This window comes from Parus major, chromosome 3, assembly GCF_001522545.3.
Source record: "Parus major isolate Abel chromosome 3, Parus_major1.1, whole genome shotgun sequence".
NCBI lineage: Eukaryota > Metazoa > Chordata > Aves > Passeriformes > Paridae > Parus > Parus major.
The window spans coordinates 98278912-98302163 of record NC_031770.1 but is presented as its reverse complement, the minus strand read 5'-3'; the positions used below and the strand labels follow the sequence as shown (position 1 = coordinate 98302163).

Sequence of the window (23252 nt, the reverse complement as noted above, 5' to 3'; positions counted from 1 at the left end):
GCTGCTGGGGCTGGCAGCCAGCTACAGCAAAAGCTTGTTGAGACATTTTCTGACAGTGGAAAAGAGGAGGTGAACACCACTCCAGGTACCATGGCATTAGGATCTTCCTGGAGATGTTAGCATGAACTTTGTTTTCAGCTTGGGAACGTCAATGCCTGCAGCTTCACTAGTGGTCCCCCTACACACCTGACCTTACCCATGGATGTTCTGCTCCCCTGCCAAAGGAAAGAGTCCTGTGGAAGCAAATGATGCAGCTTCCCCACACACTGAACTGAAAAAGGTCAGCTGGAATAAAGGAGAGAATGAGAATGGGGCTGGTCAGTTCTTAAGTGGGAATAACAACAGGAAAGCTGGCACTGGAGCTTTTTTTCCTTTTAGGAGGAGAAACTAGGAAACAATCACCAGGGTTTTATAGATTCCATGTCAGAGGAAAATTGAAGGGATAAGAGCAGATGAATTTGTTATATAAAAGACTCATCATTAGAAATGAACATATAAAATTTAATAGCTTGGTTTAAAATACATTTTCAATTAAAAAACAGTAGGCAAAAACAACAAAAAAAATCAGTTTCATAAAACATACATGACATTGCTGCTACTGTTACAAGACCCGTGTCCCAGAATATCTTATAGTGGAAAACAATCGTCAGATTTAGTTCACATACTTCATTAAGCAGTAAAAAGAAATAACATTCATGTCAATCTTACCTCTATGAAGACTCTAAATCTACTTCCCTGACCCTAGACCAAGTTTCCATAATAAAACTTCCATTTTCAATAAAAATGTGTAAATATATATGTATTCTATATATCAGTTTTTTTAAAAAAAAAATTCCCTTGCCATAGTAAAATTATTCCCATGACTGCCGAAGGGAAGCCCAAGCAGGTTGGCTGGGTACGAGTCCCGTGGCTGCTCCAGGTGGATTCCTGTACAGGGTGGCAGGTGTTGGCCAAGTCTCTTCAGCTGCACATCAGCCTCTCTCCTTCGGCCTCGAGCCCACGTGTTCTGGGCACATGCTCACAGTCACAGATACATCTGGGTGGAGTTGAGCAAACTCCAGTCACAGAGCAAAGAGGGGAGCATGCAGTGCCCAGAGCATCACCAACCCTCTATTGGGGCCCATTAGTGAAGGAGGAGGAGGAAGGAGAGGGGAATAGAGGGGGGAATGGAATGAACCAGCTCAGGATTGATCCAAATACAAATTCCAAAATATTGTATTTTATATAAATCATCAAAAAAGAAGGTGGAGAGGGACTTCAAGTGGTCACCTGGATTCACCACCAAGGGAGAATCAATTACACCTGTGACAGTCCAGAGATACCTTTGCTCAGCCAGGCTCTGAAGACCTTTGATACCAAACCACTGCTTCCATGGGCAACCTGCTCTTCTCACTAGAGAAAACTGCCCCAACACCCAGTCTGAATTTCTGTGATTTACACCCACTACTCCTTGTGCTTGCCATGGGTAAGTAGGACACTTCCATGGGTCAGGAGACTGCTCCCATCAATCATCCCATCTGAACATGACCCCTCATCATGCAAATCATGCAGGCCTTCCTCCTCAGAAGCCATGAGCTCTGGCCAAAGGACCACAAGGTCTGGTTCTGTGCTCCAGTGGAGGCCTCAGCGATGCCAAGCAGAGCCAAAGCAAGGAGGTCACCCATTTCTTGCAGGTCATGCTCCTGTTGATCAACTCAACATGACATTTGCTGCCCTCTTCCAAACAGTACCATGACAGAGCTAAACAACAGTAGGTTACAATTTGTTAACCATTAAGTAGAATCGTTATTTATTAAGTAAAATAATATGCTACTTTTCCAGACTATTTCTCCAGTCTTTCCAGGTTGACCTTCATGTCCTAGGTGAAGTATGTGAAGCTTTGTACTGTCTGAAAATGTTATAAACCTCTTGCATTACCTAGATCCCTAACTAAAGCTCTGACACTGGACCTGACACTCATGTTCATCTGCTCACTATGTAACAGAGGTTTTTGCCTTAGTGCTGCCCTTTAAGTGCTCATTTCTCACTTGCTATTGACCCAAGAGTGCCTTTCCTTCATAAGCACATGCACATGATGAGTAAACAGCACGGGGCAGTACTTTTTGGAGGTGTCTGGCACTCCCAGCTGGGGTGCAGGATGCCTGCTGTGCCCACTGGGTCTCTCTAGCTCAGCAGCAGGTCTATCATACATACAGACACAAGAACATATAACCTACTTGAAGGCCCTAATCCCTGCTAACCCCTTGGCCTGCTGAGCCATTTTGCCACCTTCCTTCTCTCAAAAGCCTTGCCTGTGCATTTCCAATTGTTGACATCCTAGGCCTTGCAAGCTGACTCCATCTAGCCCATGGGTTCATCCAGCCTGAGCTGTGGGCAGCATCCAGCTGAGCCTTAAATACACTGCTACAGAAAAAAATCCACCCTCCAGGAGACCTTCTTCCTGACCCCCAAACACAAGACTTCAAGAGAATGCTCCTCTTGTGAACAACCAGCTCTCAGACTTGGCCCAAATTACCTCCCAGGATAGCAGTACACAGCTGTTTCAGGACTTACTGACAGTTCATAACCGAAACCAGGACTTCCATCGCCTACCTGTGCATGAGGATTTAGGAGAGAGCTGGTATCTTTTTCCTTCTACATAGGAAGATCCATGTTTAACAAGCAGGTTCTCTTGTGCCTTCTATGAATGTACAAACGTGTGCTCACCTTTGGTGCATGATAAGGGTTTGTCCATTTTTAAATATCTACATTAAATATGTTTTCTCTGTATATGGTATCCTTTTAGATGGGCTTCATTGCATATATTCATGGTATATACAGAACACCATATTTTATATATATTATATATTGCTTATATGTACACATTTACAAACCTTCAAAAATATATTGCACTTATATACAATATAGCTTCATCTGATGAGAGTTCACACAGTTACTAAGGCGAGTTCTTCATAAGCAAGGCAGTTTTACCTTCCCCCCCAAATGACACAAGTGATTTCAACAGTCTGCCCTGGTCACAAGTAAACATTATAGACTTTTCTCCAACCTGCATGCAATTCCTACTAGTATCAATTAGTAGTTTTGCAGCTCTCCCTAGCAGAAAACAGTCCAGTAAAATGGTATTAGCTGATAACAGGCTCAAACATGGTTACTGAATAGATAAATAAGACATCACCAGTCTAAAAGGCCACCTTCCAGGAGATTTCCCCTCCCATACCTACTAGTGGTTTACACACTAGTAAAAATATATACATGCTCTCCATTTAATTGCCAATCTTTGCTTGCCCATTTCAAGTGCAAATAAGGCCATGAGCAAGAACACCAACACAAACGTATTAAGCAAAACCACTGCTCTGCTCCCCAGAACAAGTCAAACATCTGGCTTTCTTCTGGAGGTGATTAGTGTTTTGCCCAACATACTGAATTATGGGAAAATGTTCACTTGAGACCTTTGTTTAAAATCCACAGTGGTCTGTGATCTTAGATCTCAGTCAGAGTGAGCTTGTAAGATCCTCCAACCTCTTCAATCTGCAGTTGGAAGGTATCTTCATTAGAATAGTGTTTCACAATGTTATCGTCCATGTTGACCAGAATTCTGGAAAAACAAAATACATCAGGTATTTTACAGTTCTAAATGCCAAAGAGAGAAAAGGTACTCTCAAACCTAAAAAGGCCTGGAGTTTACCCAAGGGTAACACAAGATCCCTGCTCATCTCTCTCTGACTCATTGTTTCCCATAGCATATCTGGCTGTTCTGACCCAAACCTGCCATCAAGACTGCCAGCCGCACTTCTCAGAGTCCGAATGGAAGGACTAAATCTGGCTCCTGGACCAGGGAGGGAGAGATATCTTGGAATCAGCAGAATCCTTCTGAAACTGCAGGCACCTGGGGCTCTGACTGCATCTGCTTGTCAGTTGTAAACTATCAGCAAAAACCCTACAGAGCTCGCAGGAAAGAAACCACCCACGCTTGGCCACTTCTTTCATTTGCCAGAAAGGCCAGTACCTGTGTATTTGTGCACACACACAAAGCTGTGCTTAGCAGTGGTTTAGACATCACAGATTCTAAGCTTTTGCAGCTGTTTTGGTGGGGGTAATTCTGCTATGAAACCACAACCCTGGAAGGTTTTCTGAAATTTTCTGGCTAGAAGGAGAAAGGGCTGAGACACCAAACTGACTTACAGACAACCCAAGAAAATTACTGAGAAATTAAAAGATAAAACAAAAGCAGACAATGTTCAGAAAATCAATTAATTATGCTACAAAATAAAAAAAATATGATGAAGTATGGCCTCTGGGAGAAACAGACACTTCACAACTAAGTTCACTTCAATGTAGCCCACAAAAAGACAGCCAGGGTTTAGTAATTGTAGCCAAATGCAGACATAGTGAGTCCAGTCACCACTGGAACAATTTAACATGGGTAGAAGGAGGTGACTCCATCATTGGGAGTCTTTTAACAAACTGAACTCTTCTTCGTCTGACATGACCAACTCTGGTTCAAACAACAATTGGCTCAGAGAGCTAATTGTCCATGACTTGTATTTACCCAGGAAGCCAGACTGTGTATTTCTACAGGACCCTTCCTAGAGCCTTCCTTCAGCCCTGTGCATGATGTTTGAATCTGTGTACTTGTGTGCACACACACATAACAGCAAAGAGCATTCACATATCTGCAGTGCATGGAGGAATTACACAGCATATCTGCCTGCAGGTTTGAAAAAGGTGTTCATATTCTTATGCAGTTACTGCACAGGTACATACTCACCCTTTTTTACATTTTTTGAAGATTTTTCCTATTTTATCAAAAGGAACATCATACTTGTCAGATATCTAGAATAAAAGAAAGCAATGATTAGTGAAGCAAAGTGACTGCTTGTCTCATTGTCTTTCACTTCCCATTTTACAGAAAGGAACAAAAAGCCTGCAAATGAAGACAACTGCTCTGCCCTATAAAGGCAACATTAAATCCCAAATTATAGCATAAATCTACAGATCAGAACCCCTTCTCTGCATGTAGCTAACTTCTGTGTAAAAACTTTAACCATATTTGAAACCTGTCTACTTTCTTCTCATACAGCAACCTCCTGCTCAAAAGGCTCACTCAACACTCAAACCCCCCCCGCCCATTAAAAGCCCACTCCACATCCTGACTCTCATCCTTTCTTGGCTCTCTGTTCTCTTAGCATACTGAAAACCATTTTTAAATTTAGTGTCAGAGGGATCAAGTGAAAGCTAGTCATGACAGTGGCTGAAAGAAGAAAATAGCAACAGAGAGGGGACTCTGCTGCTAAGGACATGAGGTGACCAGAAACATTCTCCTTCCCCAGCAGGGTGACACCAGTGTTGAGCCACAGCCACTGACCATGGCACTTCACTGCACACCCTCCACAAAGTCGGGAGGTCAGTAACCTAGGCCTGGTTTACTTTTTTACTGCTCTATTGAAACTGACAGTAAGTACCAAAGCAATACACTGCTTTGACATGCAAATGTACAGGGAGTTTCCCCCAAGCTACAGCTGTGAACACTTGGTCCCTTGCTCTAAGAAATCAGAGTGAAACAACAAAGGTGCAGATTCACTTTAGGGGTCAGGGAGGACTTCACAGACTTCAATCCCACTCTCCATCAGCCGCCACCCTCCAGCTGGCAAAGCCTCACAGCCAGGAAGAGATAAACATTCTGGTTACAGAACTGTCTCTACAACCAAAAGTTAATGGCTAGACCTGCCTGTACATCCCCAAAGCCCCTGTGTTCCCTGAGCAGGGGCATTAGTCACAGAAAGAGACAGACAGAAATGTCAGTTTTGAGCTCATGCCAAACATTACACCATTCCTTGGACTTAAGCTCTGTACTTCACTCGCTCTGCAGCAGCAGGAACAGTGGAAGGCTATTTTGGAAGTCAAGCACCAGAGAGCAATTTCACACGTGTGCACAGATATATAAATACAAGTCTTCAGCAACACACAGAAGCTGGGACTTGGAGCTCTGCATTAGCAGCTTGTGAAGGGGCAGTGCAGGGCCCCAAGCATGGCTTTGAAAGGCTGAAACAAACCCAAGCCACTGGACACATTCTGAAAATCACTCCATCTCCTAACAAAAGTATCCCCTCTGACAAGAGGCTTGTCCAATTATCAAGTTTGATACACCTGGAACTTCAGGAAGGCTTCTTACACCCAGACCCCATAGATGTGGGGTAAGATACTTAAAAGACAAGCTTCCTGAATTCTCTTAATAATAAATTAAAGCATTATTTGCATTAATTTCCATGTTATTGAAAGGAAATCTTCCTTAGTCTTAGAGCAGAAACCTTCCTTTCTCCTTAGAGCAGAAATATGTGGAAACAAGCCATGACTGAAAGTCTGACTCCTGTGACTGGCCAGTGTGTAGGGACTGGGTAGCCAGGGCTTTTTCTCAAGGACTATAAACCAACCTCATTACTTACCGCTTCCATTAGGCCTTTCAGAGATGGTGTCTTTAACATGAGTGCATCAAAGACTTCCTCTGACTCTTTTCGGACATACAGCAACACTGGAAAGCAATTTGGAGAGGAATTAACTCTGCAATTGCTTCTCAGGAAAAATCTATATCCCACAGTGGCTAAGCACACGGGGACATCCACTGAGGATTTTATATACATACATTCAATATACACCTAAGATTGTAGCACAAACACGCACAGCTAGGTCAGCTCAAAACTTACTTCTGGCACATAAAGCCACTGTATGGTCAAGCACCTTTATTGTCAAAATATTTTTGTATTTTCTTTATTTTCTCTATTATTAGAAAAAGAAGGTCATATGTGAAACAAAGAAAGGAGGAACACAAAACACAAATCTTTGAGACTCTAGGGTTCCTCTATATCTTACAGTCATTTGGCACTAGCCTTTTCACAATCAAGTGATTTGACAGATGCTATCACAGCAGGTGAAGCCATGCTGGCCACCTTCTAATTTTTAAATAATTTATTTGTAGAGTTCTGTGCCCCTCCTACGCTGTCTTATCTTTCTTCCTACCCCTTGCTGCGTTTCAGTAACACTCTTACCACCAGAGCTGACATACAATGCTGGCCTGGTCTCCTGCTAGGAGGGGAACAAAAGAGCAAGAACCGCAATTAGGTGAGCATCCCTAGCGTTCTCAAGCTAGCACAGACTCATTGCACGTAACATCAGCCTCATTAAAAACTGCATTAAGGCTGAGGAATAAGCCAGGACAGCAAGAAAGCTTGGACTTTAACAGCTTTGCTGTCTTTAATCCATCTTCTAATGACTAGGTATTGCAGCCTCGGTCATTTGCAAGGTTTTCATCAGCCACAGCTTTGACACACCTGCAACATGGAACAATTACTGGCATTTCTAATGGAACAAGGTGAACTCAGGACAGCACAGCACCTTGATGCATTTCCCAATTTGCCTGCCAAAGGCAGGTTTAAAAAGGGAGGACTGTAGATTTGAAAAAGAAAGACAGGACACACACTCTCAGTTACAGCACAAGTCAGATGAGAGCCAGCCAAAGGAGAGAGAATCCCATGGGCCTCGTTTTATGGCATGCAGCAACATGAAAAACCAAGAAGTCTGATTTTCTTCTATAAAATTCATCCTTCCTTACTAGTTTATCCAAACTGCAGAAGTGCAGCCCCATTATGGTCAGACTTGCTAGACTTAGCATTTGCTGCTTCCTAGGTTTAATATTTCAAGCTTTGTTGTGGTTCTTCCAAATACAACTATCATCAAGCAGGTACACCACCTCCAACACCCCAAAGGGACCTCTCATCTTCTTCCACAACACCACAGCAACATGGAAATTGCAAAGACTGAAATTCAGTTAAAAAATAGCAGAATATTCTCTTAGCTTGGCTCTCATTGGTGAACATCACATTTCCTGGCATCATTAAAAGATGCAACAGTTTTATACCCAGAACCAGTTCTCAGTGTTCATTGCTTGAAGTCCTGGAGGAGATTTCCAGAGTATTTTGTAGCAGATTATATGATGAATTCTCTGTCCCAGTCCATCAGGGACACTGGTAAGCTACTCACCTCGTCTTGACTCTCTTTCCTTATAGGTACAGAGCCCATTACTGTCTGAGTTGCCAGAAACCCCCAAAAATTCTCACAGTGTAAAATATTTGCACAGCTGAACCACTTCTTGATACATGAACTGTCACTACTCAAAGCCAGAAAAATCAGTCTGAAATACACATCAGTATGAATTAAAAATTCTTTAACCTCAGATGCATCTCTCTATCATGATGGATAAATACTCCAAACATTCAGTCTCTGAAAGAAGAAAATACCTCTTTTTGGCTCTTCTATTCTGCTCATCTTATTTGGAGTAGCAATGAAGTCCTCTTCACCAATATAGGCTCCTCTCTTCAGGTTGGAGCTGTCATTGACAGGGCAAAAAGTTAGCAGTAGTACAATTACAAGGACTTATCCTTCTGTCTGAGGGCAAGGTGCCAGGAGGTTGAAGTGCAGCTCTTACCTTTCACCCTCTAGTTCTTCTGAAGCAACAGGAAGGACCTTTAAAAACAAAGGGGAGATTTTGTGAATATTTCATCCAGAACTATAATTAATTTTCTCTTATAATCTTTCAATGCTAAATTAAATGTCTCCAAAAGCAAATAAACATCTTCTTTGCCTTTTTTCATAAAAAATAATAAAGGATCTCAAATGCAATCAAAATGGAACAAAGAGGAGCTAACCAGCTTTCTACCTGGACTGGTGTAGAGTCATCTGACAAAACTCAGCACTAGGGCCTTTGCAGAAAAATATGCAGGAATGTCAGCCTTACAGACACAAGTTTATTCTCCATCCTTGCTAGGAGTTCAGGCAATGCTCTTAAAAAGTAAGGTTTAGATTATGTCAGAGCATGGCAGAACTCCTGGCACAACAAAGTTCAAAATTTTGAAACCTGGTTACATGCTAATCTTTTCCCTTCCAGTTTCTTGTAAGCTGGAACTTTCCAGGAACACTGAGGCAGGGCACTCTGGCAGTGGATCACAGAGCTGACACACATGCCAGTTCCACAGGATAGATTTTCACCCTGCAGCAGGCATCTGGAGGAGTCTGTGCTGTACAACAGCACACCAGGATCTCAAGGGATGTTACAAGAACACCCTGCAGTTCATGCAGTGGAAACGCTATGGAAAAATCCTTTAAGGTTCACAGAAACTGGACTTGATAGGAAAATAATTTGATGGTGAAACACTCCCAGTTAACTCCAGCCAATGCATCTTGGAGCAACATTTCTTGCCCACATGAGACTCAGCTGGTATTTGAATACAGCACTGCTGCAGTCTGACATTTAATATATACACATGCACACACAGCATCCCAGGCCTTTTGCAACACATCTCAGAGCCTCTTCATCCCCACACCCATGAGCTTTACTCACATGAGCCCCACGCTGCAGGTTGGCAAAGTGAACATCAGGGATGAACAGGACAGGCTGAGTGTCCAGGTCCATGAAGGGCTTGAAGATGGTGATGTCGGTACGTTTGTGCGAGGGAAGCATGGGCACTTTGACATCAGAAACTGTGGAGACAAAGATCGAGATAGAGGATACTAAAGGCCCCTATGGGGCCCTACATCATTTAAAAGGTGCATACACTGCTGAACAACGGTATGCTGCAGTCAGAGTCAAAGCAAAAAGCTCATGTGGTAAAGGAGTTTGAACTTTGGTTGTCTACCTCTCAACTAAGGGCCTGAGCCCTGAGGACTTGTTACACAGAATAGTCAAAGCTTTCTCTGCCCCTCCAACTGAGCAGCTCATCTTTGTTTAGATTTTAATTAGGATGGCCAATAACATTGCACGCAGCTCAAGGCAGGAACCAAGGTCTTCCATGTACCAAGTAAGCCATCCAAACAGAGGGCAAAAACTAGTCCCTGTTCCACCTTCTCCCTCTCCACTCCATCAAAAGTTTGCTGGTGTTCCTATGCCAGGAGGATACAAAGAAGACAAAGGGACAACTTGTGTCTTCCCAATTGGGAGCATCTTAAAGAGACAGCACCACAGTAGCACTATACTACAGAGGTAGTACAAATAGTGGTTTGTGCAAGTTGTTATATTTGAAGTTACATTTTGATTCCACACTTCCAAGTTTCACATCCTGATATGTTCCTCTCATTATTCATCCTGGTCACCTCAGGGTGCCAGCCCCTAGTCCATCCCCCTAGGGTCAGCACTGTCTCCCACAGCGCCCTTTGGCTCTCATGTGTACCAGCTCATGTGACACCACCCACCAAGTGGACAGACATCATCCACAAAGACCCTCTGAGGAGAAAGTGAGGCAGGAGGTGCCTTAAACTGCATTTCAGACATATTCATGTCAAAATATCACAGCTGAAGACTTTATTTTACCAAGTGGAAACTTATCCATTTGAGGTCAAACAACTGCAAACAAAACAAATGTTTTTCAAACAAAACCGTTTCTCATGCCCTCTGTAGGGAAGACACTATTTTCTCCTAGCAAATCGATTTTTTTAAAGATTGCTGAATTTCTGTAAAAATAGCTTTGACCAAAAGCCACCAACTGTTGAAGAGTTCATGTACATGGTACATTTGTGATCCTGGAAGTGAGTATAACAGCTTATGGCTTCAAGGAATCAAAAACTTCCCACATGAGGACTAAAAAGCCAAAGATTGTACTTTCCAGAAAAATAAGGATCACATAGGGATAAGCCCAAGCCTAGAAAATTAACATGGGAAAGCAGCTTTTGTAAAATCCTAAGATCCTGGGAAATGTGTACTGAAACTGCCTTCCCCTTCCAGCCATGATGCAAAGGGTTGCATGCAGTAATCTTTTGGGAGCCACTGGTGCTACTACGTTTGTGAAACACTAACGGTGTGCTAAGCCTGCCTCTTGTGAGGTACTTCGAAAGAAACCAAAAACCCAGCCCTTTCCACAACTTCCCTTGAGCAAATGGATTCCCTTCAGCATTATCTTCTGAAGCTGCTCTAGCAGCCTGTACCTGTTGTGTCAGGAAAATCCTGCCCGGCGAGCTGAGCGCTGTGCGCTGGCTGAACCAGTCGGGCTGTCAACAGCAGAGCGAGCGAGAGCACGCGCCTGCCCTGTGCCAAGGAGGAACAGGGAGCTACAGCTTCCTCTAGGCAGCTCTGCTGGTGAATAACCAGTCATCCAAACACAGGATCTCTCATCTGCAGCAGCTAAAAGAAGATGCTCAGCAGAAACGAACTCCTCATCCTTTATGTACTACAGTGCTGAGGTCTCCACATACTTCACACATGCAGAAACTTTGAAATTACTTGCTAAGGACCACTTTGCTCTAGAAGAGTAAGCACAGGGCTGAAAAGCTGGATGCTCAGCCTCAGAGCTGCCACAGCCTTGCTGAGGAGTTGCAAATGCATTTTTAATGTAAGTTAAAACCTAGGTTTAGAATCAAGCTGAAAATATTTGGAACCAAACATTCTCACTGCCACCTGGACTGGGAGGGGCTCCAGCACTGGCCAAAAATCCCACCCTCACCACACCACTTCAACTGCTACAACCCATACCTGAATACAGCAGGACTGTCTTGGACAGAAAGAGCTATATGGAATGAAGCCCTAAATGACTCAGTGTGTTGCAAAACACAGTGACTGTTCCATAAGGAACTGCTTAAAACAAACACTGGTCCATAGAGGATAAAAACTGACTTGAGGGATCTACTGCGCAAGCTATTTGTAGCCAAAATGAAACTCAATATTTAAAATACTGATGGAATAAGTTCTACTTACAGGCATTCAACTGAGAGCTGGGATCAGTGCACTTGCCTTTTCTTTTGCTTTGCTTTCGCTCTTCATCCCTTATCTTCCTCTCTGCTCCCTGTCAAACAAGAGATTAAGGGAAAGGAATGGGGGAGTAAAGAAGAGGAGAAGGGGGAGAGAGAGAAAGAGAAGGTATTTTTAATTTTTTGAGGCTTTTTTCAGCTGCAGAGGCAGGAACACCAGTTCTTCCAGAGCTATGTTTGTGGAGGTCAGTTCCACAGTACCCAAGCTGCAGGTTTACCAGAGTGTGCCAACTTTAAGATCTGCTTACTTTTGAGTCCTATCATCTAATGAAATCAAATAACCATATCTAAGATAAAAACACTTCTCTTTCAAGTCAGATGGAGATACAATGACAAAAGACACACACATCTATAACAATTGTATAAAGTATTAGATAAAAGTATAGTTGAATTGTTTAAAACAATAAACAATTGCAGGTTCCCCCAGTTTAGGAGTTCCCTTGATTGTCATTACAACCTATAGAAGTCACACCACACTTGGATCACCAAGTGCAAGATACCTCCTGTACATTTCACACAGAGCCTGCAGCAGTTGCACCAGCCTTCACTGAGCTCAAGCTGCAGATATGCATGGCTTTAAAGCAGGAATGGTTTCTTCTCTTTTCACTGGGGCCAGGCCATGGTGGAATCCACAGATTCCCTAACTGGGTTCATGTTTGCACTGTTCCTGGCTTTCCAAACCAAGCAGCAGAGGGGACAGTGCCATATTGCCATTTTTTTCTGCAAGGTGCAGACAGCTATAATGAAGAAAGAAAAGGAAGGAAGAAGCTTTGGAATAGTGTTCATTCCTCCAGCTCTGCCCAGACCTCACTTATGACTGCGAGTTAAGTCAGGGATGTCACATTGCCAGCTGCATGAAGTGATAAGCCCACAGCAGATCCCCAACACTCAATCCTGGTGCCACCACCAGGTCACCAAAACTGTTATACACAAGTCCTACCTCTCCCAATACCTTCCTGCAAAGCAGGGCAAAAGGGTAACAGTTACCTGGCCACACCAAGCCATTATTTCTCATTCCCTCTCCTTCAAAGCTACCAAAACACACCCACATCCTTGCATGGTACTGGAGGAGGACATGATTAGCTGCAGCAAATGAGGTTTCAAAACTCCTGAGGCCATGGGATAGGAGCCTGTGCCTAATGGTGCATGGAAAAAGGGGAACAGGCCTCCGTACTTCACAGTAAATCAATGTTCTACAGATGCCAGGCTGCCTATGCCTGCTGATAGTACTGCGCTTATCTGCACCAGCAATAAAAAGGAAAATTAGCCAAGAAATTTGATACACATTAACACATATAATCTTTTCTTCTACCCAATGAGAGGAAAAAAACAGCTTCAGGCAGCTGTGGTGAAAAAGAGTAAGAGAAAAAATTACACATGAAGACACAGGCATTGTCAGCTTTGCTTGACCCAATAAAGCTGAAATAGCCCACTACAGTGAAGACATCCCACCTAAACCTCAGTACAGCTGGACCTGAACCCTTCTGTGTCATCCCATACCAGAGCAGTTACATCTCAGCTTGACAACAGAAAGATCAGATTTGGTTTCAGATCTGATTTTTATCTTTCATGTGGAAATAATAAAGTTGTGCTACTCAAACACTGTGCTACAGAACAGCATCTGCTTCCTCATGGAGAATATGCTGATTCAACAAGAGCACACATTTTCTCAAAATCTCATTTTGAGAAAACCTCTGCCCTCCCATTCCCTGCTTGAAAGTCAACGCAGTCTACTGGGGCCCAGATAAATACACCTCAAAACCCACATTAAAAAAAACTAAGTTATATCTCGATAAAAGGTTTTTCTGTCCTGCCAGCAGAGCTCAGGGAGCAGTGGTTCCAAACTGGAAGAAGATAGTTTTATACTGGACATAAGGAGAAAATTTTTTTCTGATGAGGGTGGTGAGGCACTGGAACAGGTTGGACAGAAGTTGTGGATGCCCCATCCCTGGATGTGTTCAAGGCCAGGCTGGATGGGGCTCTGAGTAATCTGGTCTAGTGGAATGTATCTCTGACTATGGCAGAGATGTAGACTAGATGACCTCTAAAGGTGCTAAAGCCCAGACCATTCTGTGATCAAGCAACTGAAACACAGTCTCCATGTTGCTGCCCATTCACATCAGTGCTCCAGCAGCACTGATGGAATGGGCACCACTCTTTCCTTCCAACAGCACCTCACTTATTTCTCCCTATCATCCCATGAAAGCCTTCCCACAGCACTGCCCATTGCTACCAGAGTAACAGCAGATCCCAGAGAGTGACATGAGCTCTAGTCTGTGAAACGCTGTGTTCAGTTCTCCTCATGTGGATGCACAGCTGAGGTACCATTCGGAATAGAGGAGGTCTTCTTCCTCTGGGACAGGTCAGCCCCAATATTGCTGGCCAAGCCTGAAGGAAGCTTGTGCCATAACATTCTACAGGATGACACCATTATACCCGTACTGCTTTACTCAGCTCCTGAAACCACACAGGAGTAGATGAAAACCAAATATCCAGGGCACTGCAAGCACAGCCTTGACAAAGGAATAGAGGAGACATCTGTGTGAGGTGGCCACAACATCACAATTTTTTGCTGGTCTGTGGGTTTTTTCCAACAGACTATAGACTTGGCTCTCCATGAAGAAAATATGGGTCGCAAAATTTCTACAGGTAAAAGTGATCACATGAGGACAAACACATTCAGGGCTGTAACAGGTGTGAATACTATAGTAACAATGGTCCTATAAACATTCAAAATCAGCTGGCTGATTACAAACAATTCATTACAGAGCAGAAAATAGACGCTCCTTCTGAAATGCCAGTGCTCTTAAAGAAGCCTGGAGCCAGCAGCCAGCATTAGGGTCCATGAGTACATGGGGTTTGTGTATGATGTGATAGCATGCAGGGGGCTACAGGGATAGATTCTCTGAGAAGATACTTATCCCAAGGAACAGCTTCCCTCATGTCCAGCAGAGCCAATCTCAGTCAGCTTAAGACAGCCAAGGCCCATCAGGAATGGTGGTAGTGACTCTGGGCTTATGTATTTAAGAAAGGGAAAAAACATGCTGCAGGAACAGTCAGAAGCAAAGTGAAAATATGTGAAAGAAACAGCTCTGCAGATCCCGGGGTCAGTGCAGAAGGAGAAGCCAGGCACTGGAGCAGATTCCCCTGCAGGCTATGGTGCAGCCCATGGTGAGGCAGCAGTGCCCCTGCAGCCCATGGAGGTCCATGGTAGAACAGAGATCCACCCACAGCCTGTACAGGACCCCACACCAGAGCAGCTGGATACCCAAAGGAGGCTGACATTCCACAGGAAGTCTGAGCTGGAGCAGGGTTCTGTGAGGAGAAAGGAGCCCCTGCTGAAGCTTGTGTCAGAACTTGTGGCTCCACTGGGCACCAACATGGGAGCAGCCTGCTACTGAAAAACTGCACCCCATGGAAGGGACCCACGCTGAGGCAGTTTGTGAAGAACTGTAGGCTGTGAGAAGGGTTCATGTTGGAGAAGTTTGTGGAAACTGTCTCCCATGGGAGGCACTCCATGCTGAAGCCAGGGAAGAGAGTGAAGATTCCTCCCCCTGAGGAGGAAGGAGCATCAGAGATGTGCTAAGAACTGACCACAACCCCCATTCCCCTGCACTGCTGCAGGGGACAAGGGAGAGAATTAGGGAGTGAAGCTGAGCCTGTAAAGAAGGGAAGGGTGAAAGGAAAGTATGTTGAGATTCAGTTTTATATTTTATTATCCTGTTCTGATTTTGATTTACATTTCTCCTTCCTTTCTTCTCTTTTAATTCAGGCACAATTTTGCTCTGGAGAGCCTTTGGTAAGTCACTTTAAATTCTTTGCAGAAAGTACCACAACAGGAGCAGCTACAGGCAGCTCTCCCAGCTGTGCAGGAATGCAGAGGCACCCATTTGAAAACCTATAGATGGACAACAGAATGTGGCAGGGTGAGTCAATGGGGCGCTACAGCAGGAAGACAGTGCAGAGGGCATTGTGTATCTTGTGAGGTAAGCACAGACAGAACAATGGTGCCTGAGATGGATCTTTGTGTTGGTGTCCTAGGGAAGACCAGGCAAGACCACACAGTGGTTTGGCAAAGCCAGCACAGGACCAGAGGAGGGGATACAGACCTGCCTCAGCTGCACAGAGAGGCAATTGAGGCATCACCTGAAAGAGTCTGCCCTGTGAAGACCAAGTCTGGATTCAAAGAATAAGAGGCCCAAATCAAGCAGGATATCAGCAAATAGGAAGTCAATATGGTTCTCAGCAATCAAAAGGACTGGGGAACTCCAGGAAGCATTTATCATGGCCTAGAACAATCTTGGTCACTCTGGACATAACAACATTACACATTACTTGCCCTGAACCTTCAAAAGACTGCTCAGGCACAGACAGGTTATGGAAATCAGGAAATTTCCTTTCTTTGCAAACTCAGTTAAGCTTTTACACATGCTTTCAGCTCAGCTTCTGCTGTTTCTTTTCACAGCTTCTGTTGAATACTGTCTTTGGGAAAGACATTAATTCTGTGTGCTAAATGCATTAGGCAGAGCAGTCAAATTCTAGCACCCATCCAGCTTGTAAATGTGTTTTTTTATGCTGCTATATCTCATGGTGGTACATCTTTTGTTCACAAGCTCTGCAAGTTATTGGTTTGGTTTTTTTTTGTAATGAATGCAGTATGAGAACATGAAAAAATGTAAAAAGGACCAACACAACAGAACTTGGGCAAAAAGACAAGCCTGCACTTGCTCCAGTCAATGGCAATGATTGCTGCTGCTGCTGAGGCTTTTCCCATGTCAGTCTGCCACTGACTGACCTTTCCCTGAAGTCAATGCTCAGGAACACTTAACACTCCAGCATTTTGAGAGCAGCAAATTTATTTGAGGTCATCATAACATCCATGAGCCAAGTAGAAGGGGTTGAAATTTTTTCCTTGCAAAGGCTAAACACAGGCAGGACTTTCCAAAAGCCAAAATAGCAAGTGACACAATTAGGAAAAAAAAAAAAAAAATGCTGCTAAGCTGTGGAGCAGCCTTCCCAAAACAGCCATTGGCACATTGATCCAACCTTACCTTGTCACAGAAGACTTTGATTTGGCAGTAGGCTCTGTGGACAGGTTTGTTACTCCTGTTATTGTAGCTGTAAGTGTCAATCTGAAGATTCAGGGGCAGGCCTTTAACCCCCTTCTGAGAGGAAAAATCTGTGCTGAGGCAGTTCACAGAAATGAAAACCTGCAGGAGAGGAAAGCAGCAGCTGTCAGTAGTGATACATGGAGTCCTGGCTGACCACTGAGTGAGGGATACTTGAGGAGTGCTAAGGCCCAAATGCTGGTCCTTGCTACTGTAAGCAGCACCATCTTTCTTCTGAGACATCAGGTAGTAAAATCCCTGAGAAGCAATACAACATTCTTAAGTCTTTCCATAAGCCACTGGAGGAGACAAAGACACTTTGTCCAAAACAGATTTCAACAAACTCTCCAAACTTTAAGAAGACTCCACCCATCTTTCCACCCAAGAACTCTCAAATATCACCATCAAACTTCTACCAAAAGGAATGTTCCTACAATCAACCCTCACTGCATTTATTGGCATCTTGTAAGAACACAACCATGTTCCAAAAAATTCATGTTACTCTGGGTAAGTTAAATCTTTCCATGAGTTTTACATGAGTACAGCTTATGCTTGAAAGTACTTGACTGAGATTTTTTTCTAAAGGCTATTAAAAGCTTTTAAAAAATATTAGGTAACATGTCATCTTTAAACACAGAAATAACACCATTATTCCAGTGAAGGTTTCTGGGCTTTGCACTAAGTTGAAGACTACTTTGAATATTCCTTAGTAAGACCTGCAATACCCTGTTAACATTCAGATGGAAAGGGCAAGAGAAACCTTTCCATTATTCTTACAAAAAAATTAATTACAGGGAAAATTAATTGCATGTTTAAACATATCTAATTTCATTTTCGTAACTGCTTGAAATAACAACAAAAAACCCTCTTAAAAACACAAATCACACACAGCCAGAGAACAAGTCCAATGCTGCTTAACAGAATAAAGAAAAATCCTTAAGTGGATATAAGCAGATAGACCAGAGTACTTTGTATCTAGATAATGGGCTCGCAGGTGCAAGGCTTTTCTACAGACATAATGCCCATTACTGGCACATCTCAGAAGCTGTAAGGATTAATTACCAGGAATTTATGAGCCACCAAGACCTGCAAAGAGCTTCTCTCCTCTCTGCCTGAAGAATAAAGTCTGGGAAGTCACTGCTTTAAAACATAATCAAAGCCTTGGGAACCAGAAGCACCTTCCCAGAGATTTTGCATGAGCACCATCCCAGGACCTGATCGCTCAGTGGTGATTCTACCAGCGCCACTTGAGTCTCGACAGTGAGCTGATGCCACCTCCCGGAGCTGCAGAGGCTTACACAGGCTTGGGAAAGCTACAGGCTCTGGCTTTGCTAAGTGCTGCTTATCAAGGTCCTCTTTGCACAGGTTCTGCAACATCCTTTACCAGTTTTAACAATGATGGGAGATGGAAACGTAAAACCCTGATCTGCTGATAGTTTATAACCATTGTTTTTTCTCCACCACAGCTGTATAAAGATCCGGGGCACGGAGGCAAAATAGTGCAGGTGAGGGACTTCTCTCATAAAAACCTGTCTGAATATTGAGGATTCACATGCTGCTTCCTGCAGCCCCTGTGCCCCGAGAGGGCAGCGTAGTTGCACAGCAAACAGCCCCCTATTCCCTCACGTGCACACACCATCCCAGAGATTCCAATTCCAGTGTCCCCACCAAGTCCTGCTGTGCTAAGGGACATGGAATGTGTGAAACACCACCAACCCAGGCCAGCACAGCAGGTCAGCAGAGCCCCAGCCCCTGACTCACACTGCTGCCTCTGCAGCAGCCAGGAACACAGGCAGGACGCAAGGTGAGCTGGTGCTCAGTGCCTGCTCACCCTCCAGCCTGTGTCCCAGCACCCCAAACCTGTGTTCTTCCAAGGTATCTTTTTGTGAAAGCATTAAATATATCTCAAATCACAGTCAGGTAAATTATTTTAAAATGAGCTCTTCAGAGTCTTCCCCAGACTAACCCAAAGGATGGCTTTGCCTGCTTTTATCCACCCCACTTCCCTTTTTGCTACCTTCGGCTTTGCAAGGGCATTTTGCCTGCAGTGCTGGTACACCCTGGGGGAAAGCTTCAAGAAGTTTGAAGAGCTGCTCTCACCAGCTTGGGAGCTTGGTAATCAGATGTATGCACAGCCTGAATAATTGCGTTCCCTGAGCAGGGGTTTTGTTTTTTAAAAGATCCTCAACTCTGGCATTTGCATCTTTTTATATTTTAAATTTACCTACACTGAATATTCACTCAATCCATTTCTGTATGAAAAAATGACTACACTCTTCTAGAAAAACACACCCAAGCAGCCACATCAGCAGGCCCACCACCACCTTAAAATTTCTGTGAAATCCCTCAAATGAGTTTCACAGCACTGGACACCAGAAGATTGTGTGCAGCATCAGCAGTTCTCTAGCACATGGTGTCACCTCTCTTCTGAGACTCCAAGTTCATGTTTTCAGCTTTTATGGCTTACCAGCCACACAAAGCCCGCTGGGCTGAAGGTAGAAGGGTTGGTCTCAGCACAACAGACACATATTACTACAGCAGAGCTGCACAGGTATCCCATGGGAATTTAGGATTGCCTGTCAGATGACAAAGATTATCCTCCTACTTTAGAGTCTCCTCATTTGATTAGCTTTGGATTTAAGCAGCTGACTTCATTTCCATGCCATTTAAATCTTCAGGACTCTAGGCAGGAGATGACAACTAAAACCTAATCACGTCTCTGAAGAAACAAAGGGACAGCCTGTCCTCTCCTTTTTGTACTGAACCACTTCAATTCAAAAGGAACATCATCTACTTCTCTCAACCCATTCTGTAACTCCTATTTTTGAGCAACTTCACGTTACCTCAAGTTTCACAAAACAGAATTTTAGCAAACAGCTTTTCCAGTGGCCTAGGACAGTTACAGTCAGGTTCTTTATGTACAGGAATATTTGACTTATATTAGAAATGAAATGTAAGGCCAAGTGACTGCATCAGCTCCATCCCCACCCCAAAATTGCCAGAAGAAAGAAAAACGTAACCGCAGAAGTTGCTCTACGTCTTCAGCCTGCTGAGCAAGATTCCTTTTCATGTGTCCAACCTATTTTTCTAAGGGCAGTTCCGCATTCTCAGCTATATTAAGATTTGTTGTTACTTTTAAAAAAAAAACAACACATTTTCATCTCACCTCCCAAGATTCAACATAAAGACAGCACTTAAAAATAGAGCACTGTCAAGCCTGGGCATTTATAAACATGAGTCAAGCCCTCAAAAGTTATGCAGATTTTCTTTAAAACTGAGATTTGTAAAGGGATTTAGAAACCTGTTTTTGAGTTATTTTGCTTGCTTGGCAGCTGAGCCTCTAGTCTATATTTGACTACTTATATCTAGGCTATCAGAAAGTCAGGCTTTTCTCTCTAACCAAAGACAGGTTTTATTTTCCCTTTTTTTCTGTTGATTTTTTCCACTTTTCCTAAGGAGGAGGCTCCTAAGGCTTTTCCTAACTCCTTTTAACAAAAGCTGAGATACTCATTGAAGCCAATGGCTCCACAATGGTGGCATCTCAGATAAAATCAAAGAGCATGAAAACTGTGAGCTGCTACAAACTGCTGACCTCCCACACCTGCCATTCACCCCAACACTCACTCTAGAGCCTCCTTTTCCCAACACCATGCTTGGTTTCCTGCAGCCTTTGGGGCAGCCCAGCTGCACACAACAAAAGACTGAAGACAGAAGGATTAAAGCACCTCTTCTGGGATCACGCTGAAAGTTAGCGTGGGAAGAAGTCAGACCTCATGACTTCTCTGTCTGCTTTAACCGACCCCTCATGCCCCTCCTCACCTAAGGTGGGAGAAACACACTGTGCCTACATTCAAATCCACAAGAAACAATCTTCCATTTTAATAATGCAGGAAAAAAATTAATCCGACAGCTCTGCCGTGTGCCCTCAAGGAAGGGCAGCAGAGACAGCCAAGTTCTTTCCACACAGCACCTTTTTTTAACAAGATCTGCCTTTCAAACAAACCAGGAAAAACAGACATAATTAAAGGGCAATCAAAGTGCTGCAGGAACCTCTCTGTCAGCGAGATGAAAGATGCCTTTTTTAAATGAAGGCTTGCATACCCAGACCTCTTCTCCTCCGTTTATCTTGGACACCGTACTCTTTTGTCACACAAAAAGCACTAGCAATTCTGATGAGTCCAAAGGCCACATAAGCAGCAGCTTTAGATGAAATGTCACTTCTTGCAGGCTCATCTGTCCAGTTGGAAAGGAGCAGTGTAGGTTCTCACCCATGGCAGCCAGGGCTGCCACAGGCGATGGGGAGCAATTTGCTTTAGCACACCATGAACTCTGACCAGTCAGAGCAATCACAGGCAAGGGTAACACTATCCTGCAAAGACTTGTACATTCTTCTGGATAAGGACCTACACAGACAGACTTGGGACTTTTCCAGGCTGATCACCTTGCTCCACATTTATTTCATTTCAAGAGAAGGTAAATGGTATTTATCTCCTCCTATCTATGATCCTTTATATTTCTGTGTCCAAAGGATTAAGATATTACTCAGCAATCCAAGTCCATTGGATATTTCTTTGTCTACTGAGAATTCACTTAAAAACTATAGCTCTTTTCTCACATTAGTACACAAAAGCCTCTCATTTTAACCACAGAACAGTTTGGGTTAGAAGGGACCTTAAATATCATGTAGTCCAGTCCCCCTGTTATGGGCAGGGACACCATTTCACCAGAAAGACTCAAAATGCCATCTAACCTGGCCTTAAACACTTCCAGGGATTAGGGATCCACAGCTTCTCTGGGCAGCCTGTTACAGTGCCTCAGCACCCTCACAGTGAAGAACGTCCTCCTAATACCTAATCTGAATCTGTCAGTTTGAAGCCATTCACCCTTATTCTGTACCACTATAAGCCCTTGTAAAAAGCTCCTCTCCTGCTTTCTTTTAGGCCTCCTTTTGGTACTGGAAGGTGTTCTAAGGTCTCTCCAGAGCCATCTCTTCTTCAGGCTCAACTCTTCAGCCTGTCTTCATAGACGACTTTCCGGCTATATTATCTTCAGTCTACGTTATATTCAACTTACAACTGTCAGGATGTTTTTGATTTTGGATGACTGTGTTTGTACAGAATACAGAGTTTGGAGCCTACAACACAACAACCAGAGACAGGCTAAACTGCAATGAGCTTCTTTCCAGGGAATGCAGCTGGATACTGCTTTTCTTGGCCTTGGCTAAACAGTTTTAATGTTATGCCCAAAACACAGTAGGCAAAGGGATTACAGTGGGTCTAGAGACCATTTTTCTGACACAAAGGCAGTGTCTTCCCCTCCCATAAAGAAAATTTAACTGGAAGCTCAAAGTTTGTAATTTCAATGTTGATAGCTGAAATCATACCATTCCTCTAAAGGTTCAGACAAATCTAAACAGCAAAGAGAAAAAAAAAAAGTATTTTCTAAAGATTTGTCCCCATATGTTTCCTATATGCTGCAAGCTGTCTGGATACAAAACACCTCCAGTCCAAAAGCCTTATGAAGTACACCAGCAGAGTTCCAAGCCCTTCTGAGAGGCAGAGCTGTCAGCCTGGGCACTACTTTGTGCCAATGTAGCTATGCGGCTTCCAAGATTGGCTCTGGGTGAGAGCCAAGCAGCCTGGAGTGCAGGCAGGGCAAGCACAGGTCTGCCTGCACACATCCACGAAGGCATGTCCTAAGAAAGCAGTGCTGGGAAGACTCTTCTGTATTTAAAAGAAAAAAAACCCCAAACCCACACTTTGGTAAGATCACCTGAGAGGTGGCTAATCTTACTGCTCTCACATTCGTTTCTTCACCTCCCACACGCACCACAGGTTTTGCATCAGCAGGAGGTGAGCCAGGAAAGAGATAAAAAAATTGGGCAATTCATGCACCTGTGGGTTCCTCAGCTGCCTCCTGCCTTTGGGATCGGATGCTCCAAAAAAGGCTTGTCTGGCAGATGGGTGATAGCACTGCATCCGCTCCAGCTCTGCTCAGGCAGACCCAGCACCATCCTGCTTGCAGCCCAGGAGAGTTAGTTTGCATTCAAACCCACCAATCCCAATTTAGGTGACTGACATAGAGGCCATCATGGGTCCCACAGCACGTCAAGAAATTACAACTGGGAAATACAATCCACCTTCAAATAAAGAACATCCTCCTAGCAAGTTCACTTCATCAACAAAACAAATAGGAATGGTAATGAAAAGAAAATACATATTCCTGTTCACAAAGAGCAGTGCTGATTGTTATTTCAACCTCTTCTGAGGCAAGGAAAAATAGGAATGTCTCTGCTTACAACACCTGGGAAACCTGGGGATAATGGTTCCCAGTCCTACTGATGCTTCCTCCCACCCC

At 43.8% G+C, this 23252-nt stretch overlaps 1 protein-coding gene across 2 annotated transcripts in view; it reads right to left on the bottom strand.

Annotated features, from left to right (window-relative positions):
* Nucleotides 1-480: 480 nt before the first annotated feature.
* The window catches only part of GRHL1 (grainyhead like transcription factor 1), a 40283-nt gene continuing 17511 nt past the window's right edge, over nucleotides 481-23252 (bottom strand). For both annotated transcript variants that reach the window (XM_015620286.1, XM_015620285.1), the window contains exons 9-16: nucleotides 16839-16997; nucleotides 11735-11822; nucleotides 9392-9531; nucleotides 8480-8517; nucleotides 8292-8380; nucleotides 6444-6529; nucleotides 4769-4833; nucleotides 481-3595 (exon numbers count right to left, since the gene is read on the bottom strand). In XM_015620286.1, the coding sequence (XP_015475772.1) occupies nucleotides 3481-3595; nucleotides 4769-4833; nucleotides 6444-6529; nucleotides 8292-8380; nucleotides 8480-8517; nucleotides 9392-9531; nucleotides 11735-11822; nucleotides 16839-16997 (780 nt within the window). In that variant the 3' untranslated portion in view covers nucleotides 481-3480. The remainder of the gene's footprint in view (nucleotides 3596-4768; nucleotides 4834-6443; nucleotides 6530-8291; nucleotides 8381-8479; nucleotides 8518-9391; nucleotides 9532-11734; nucleotides 11823-16838; nucleotides 16998-23252) is intronic.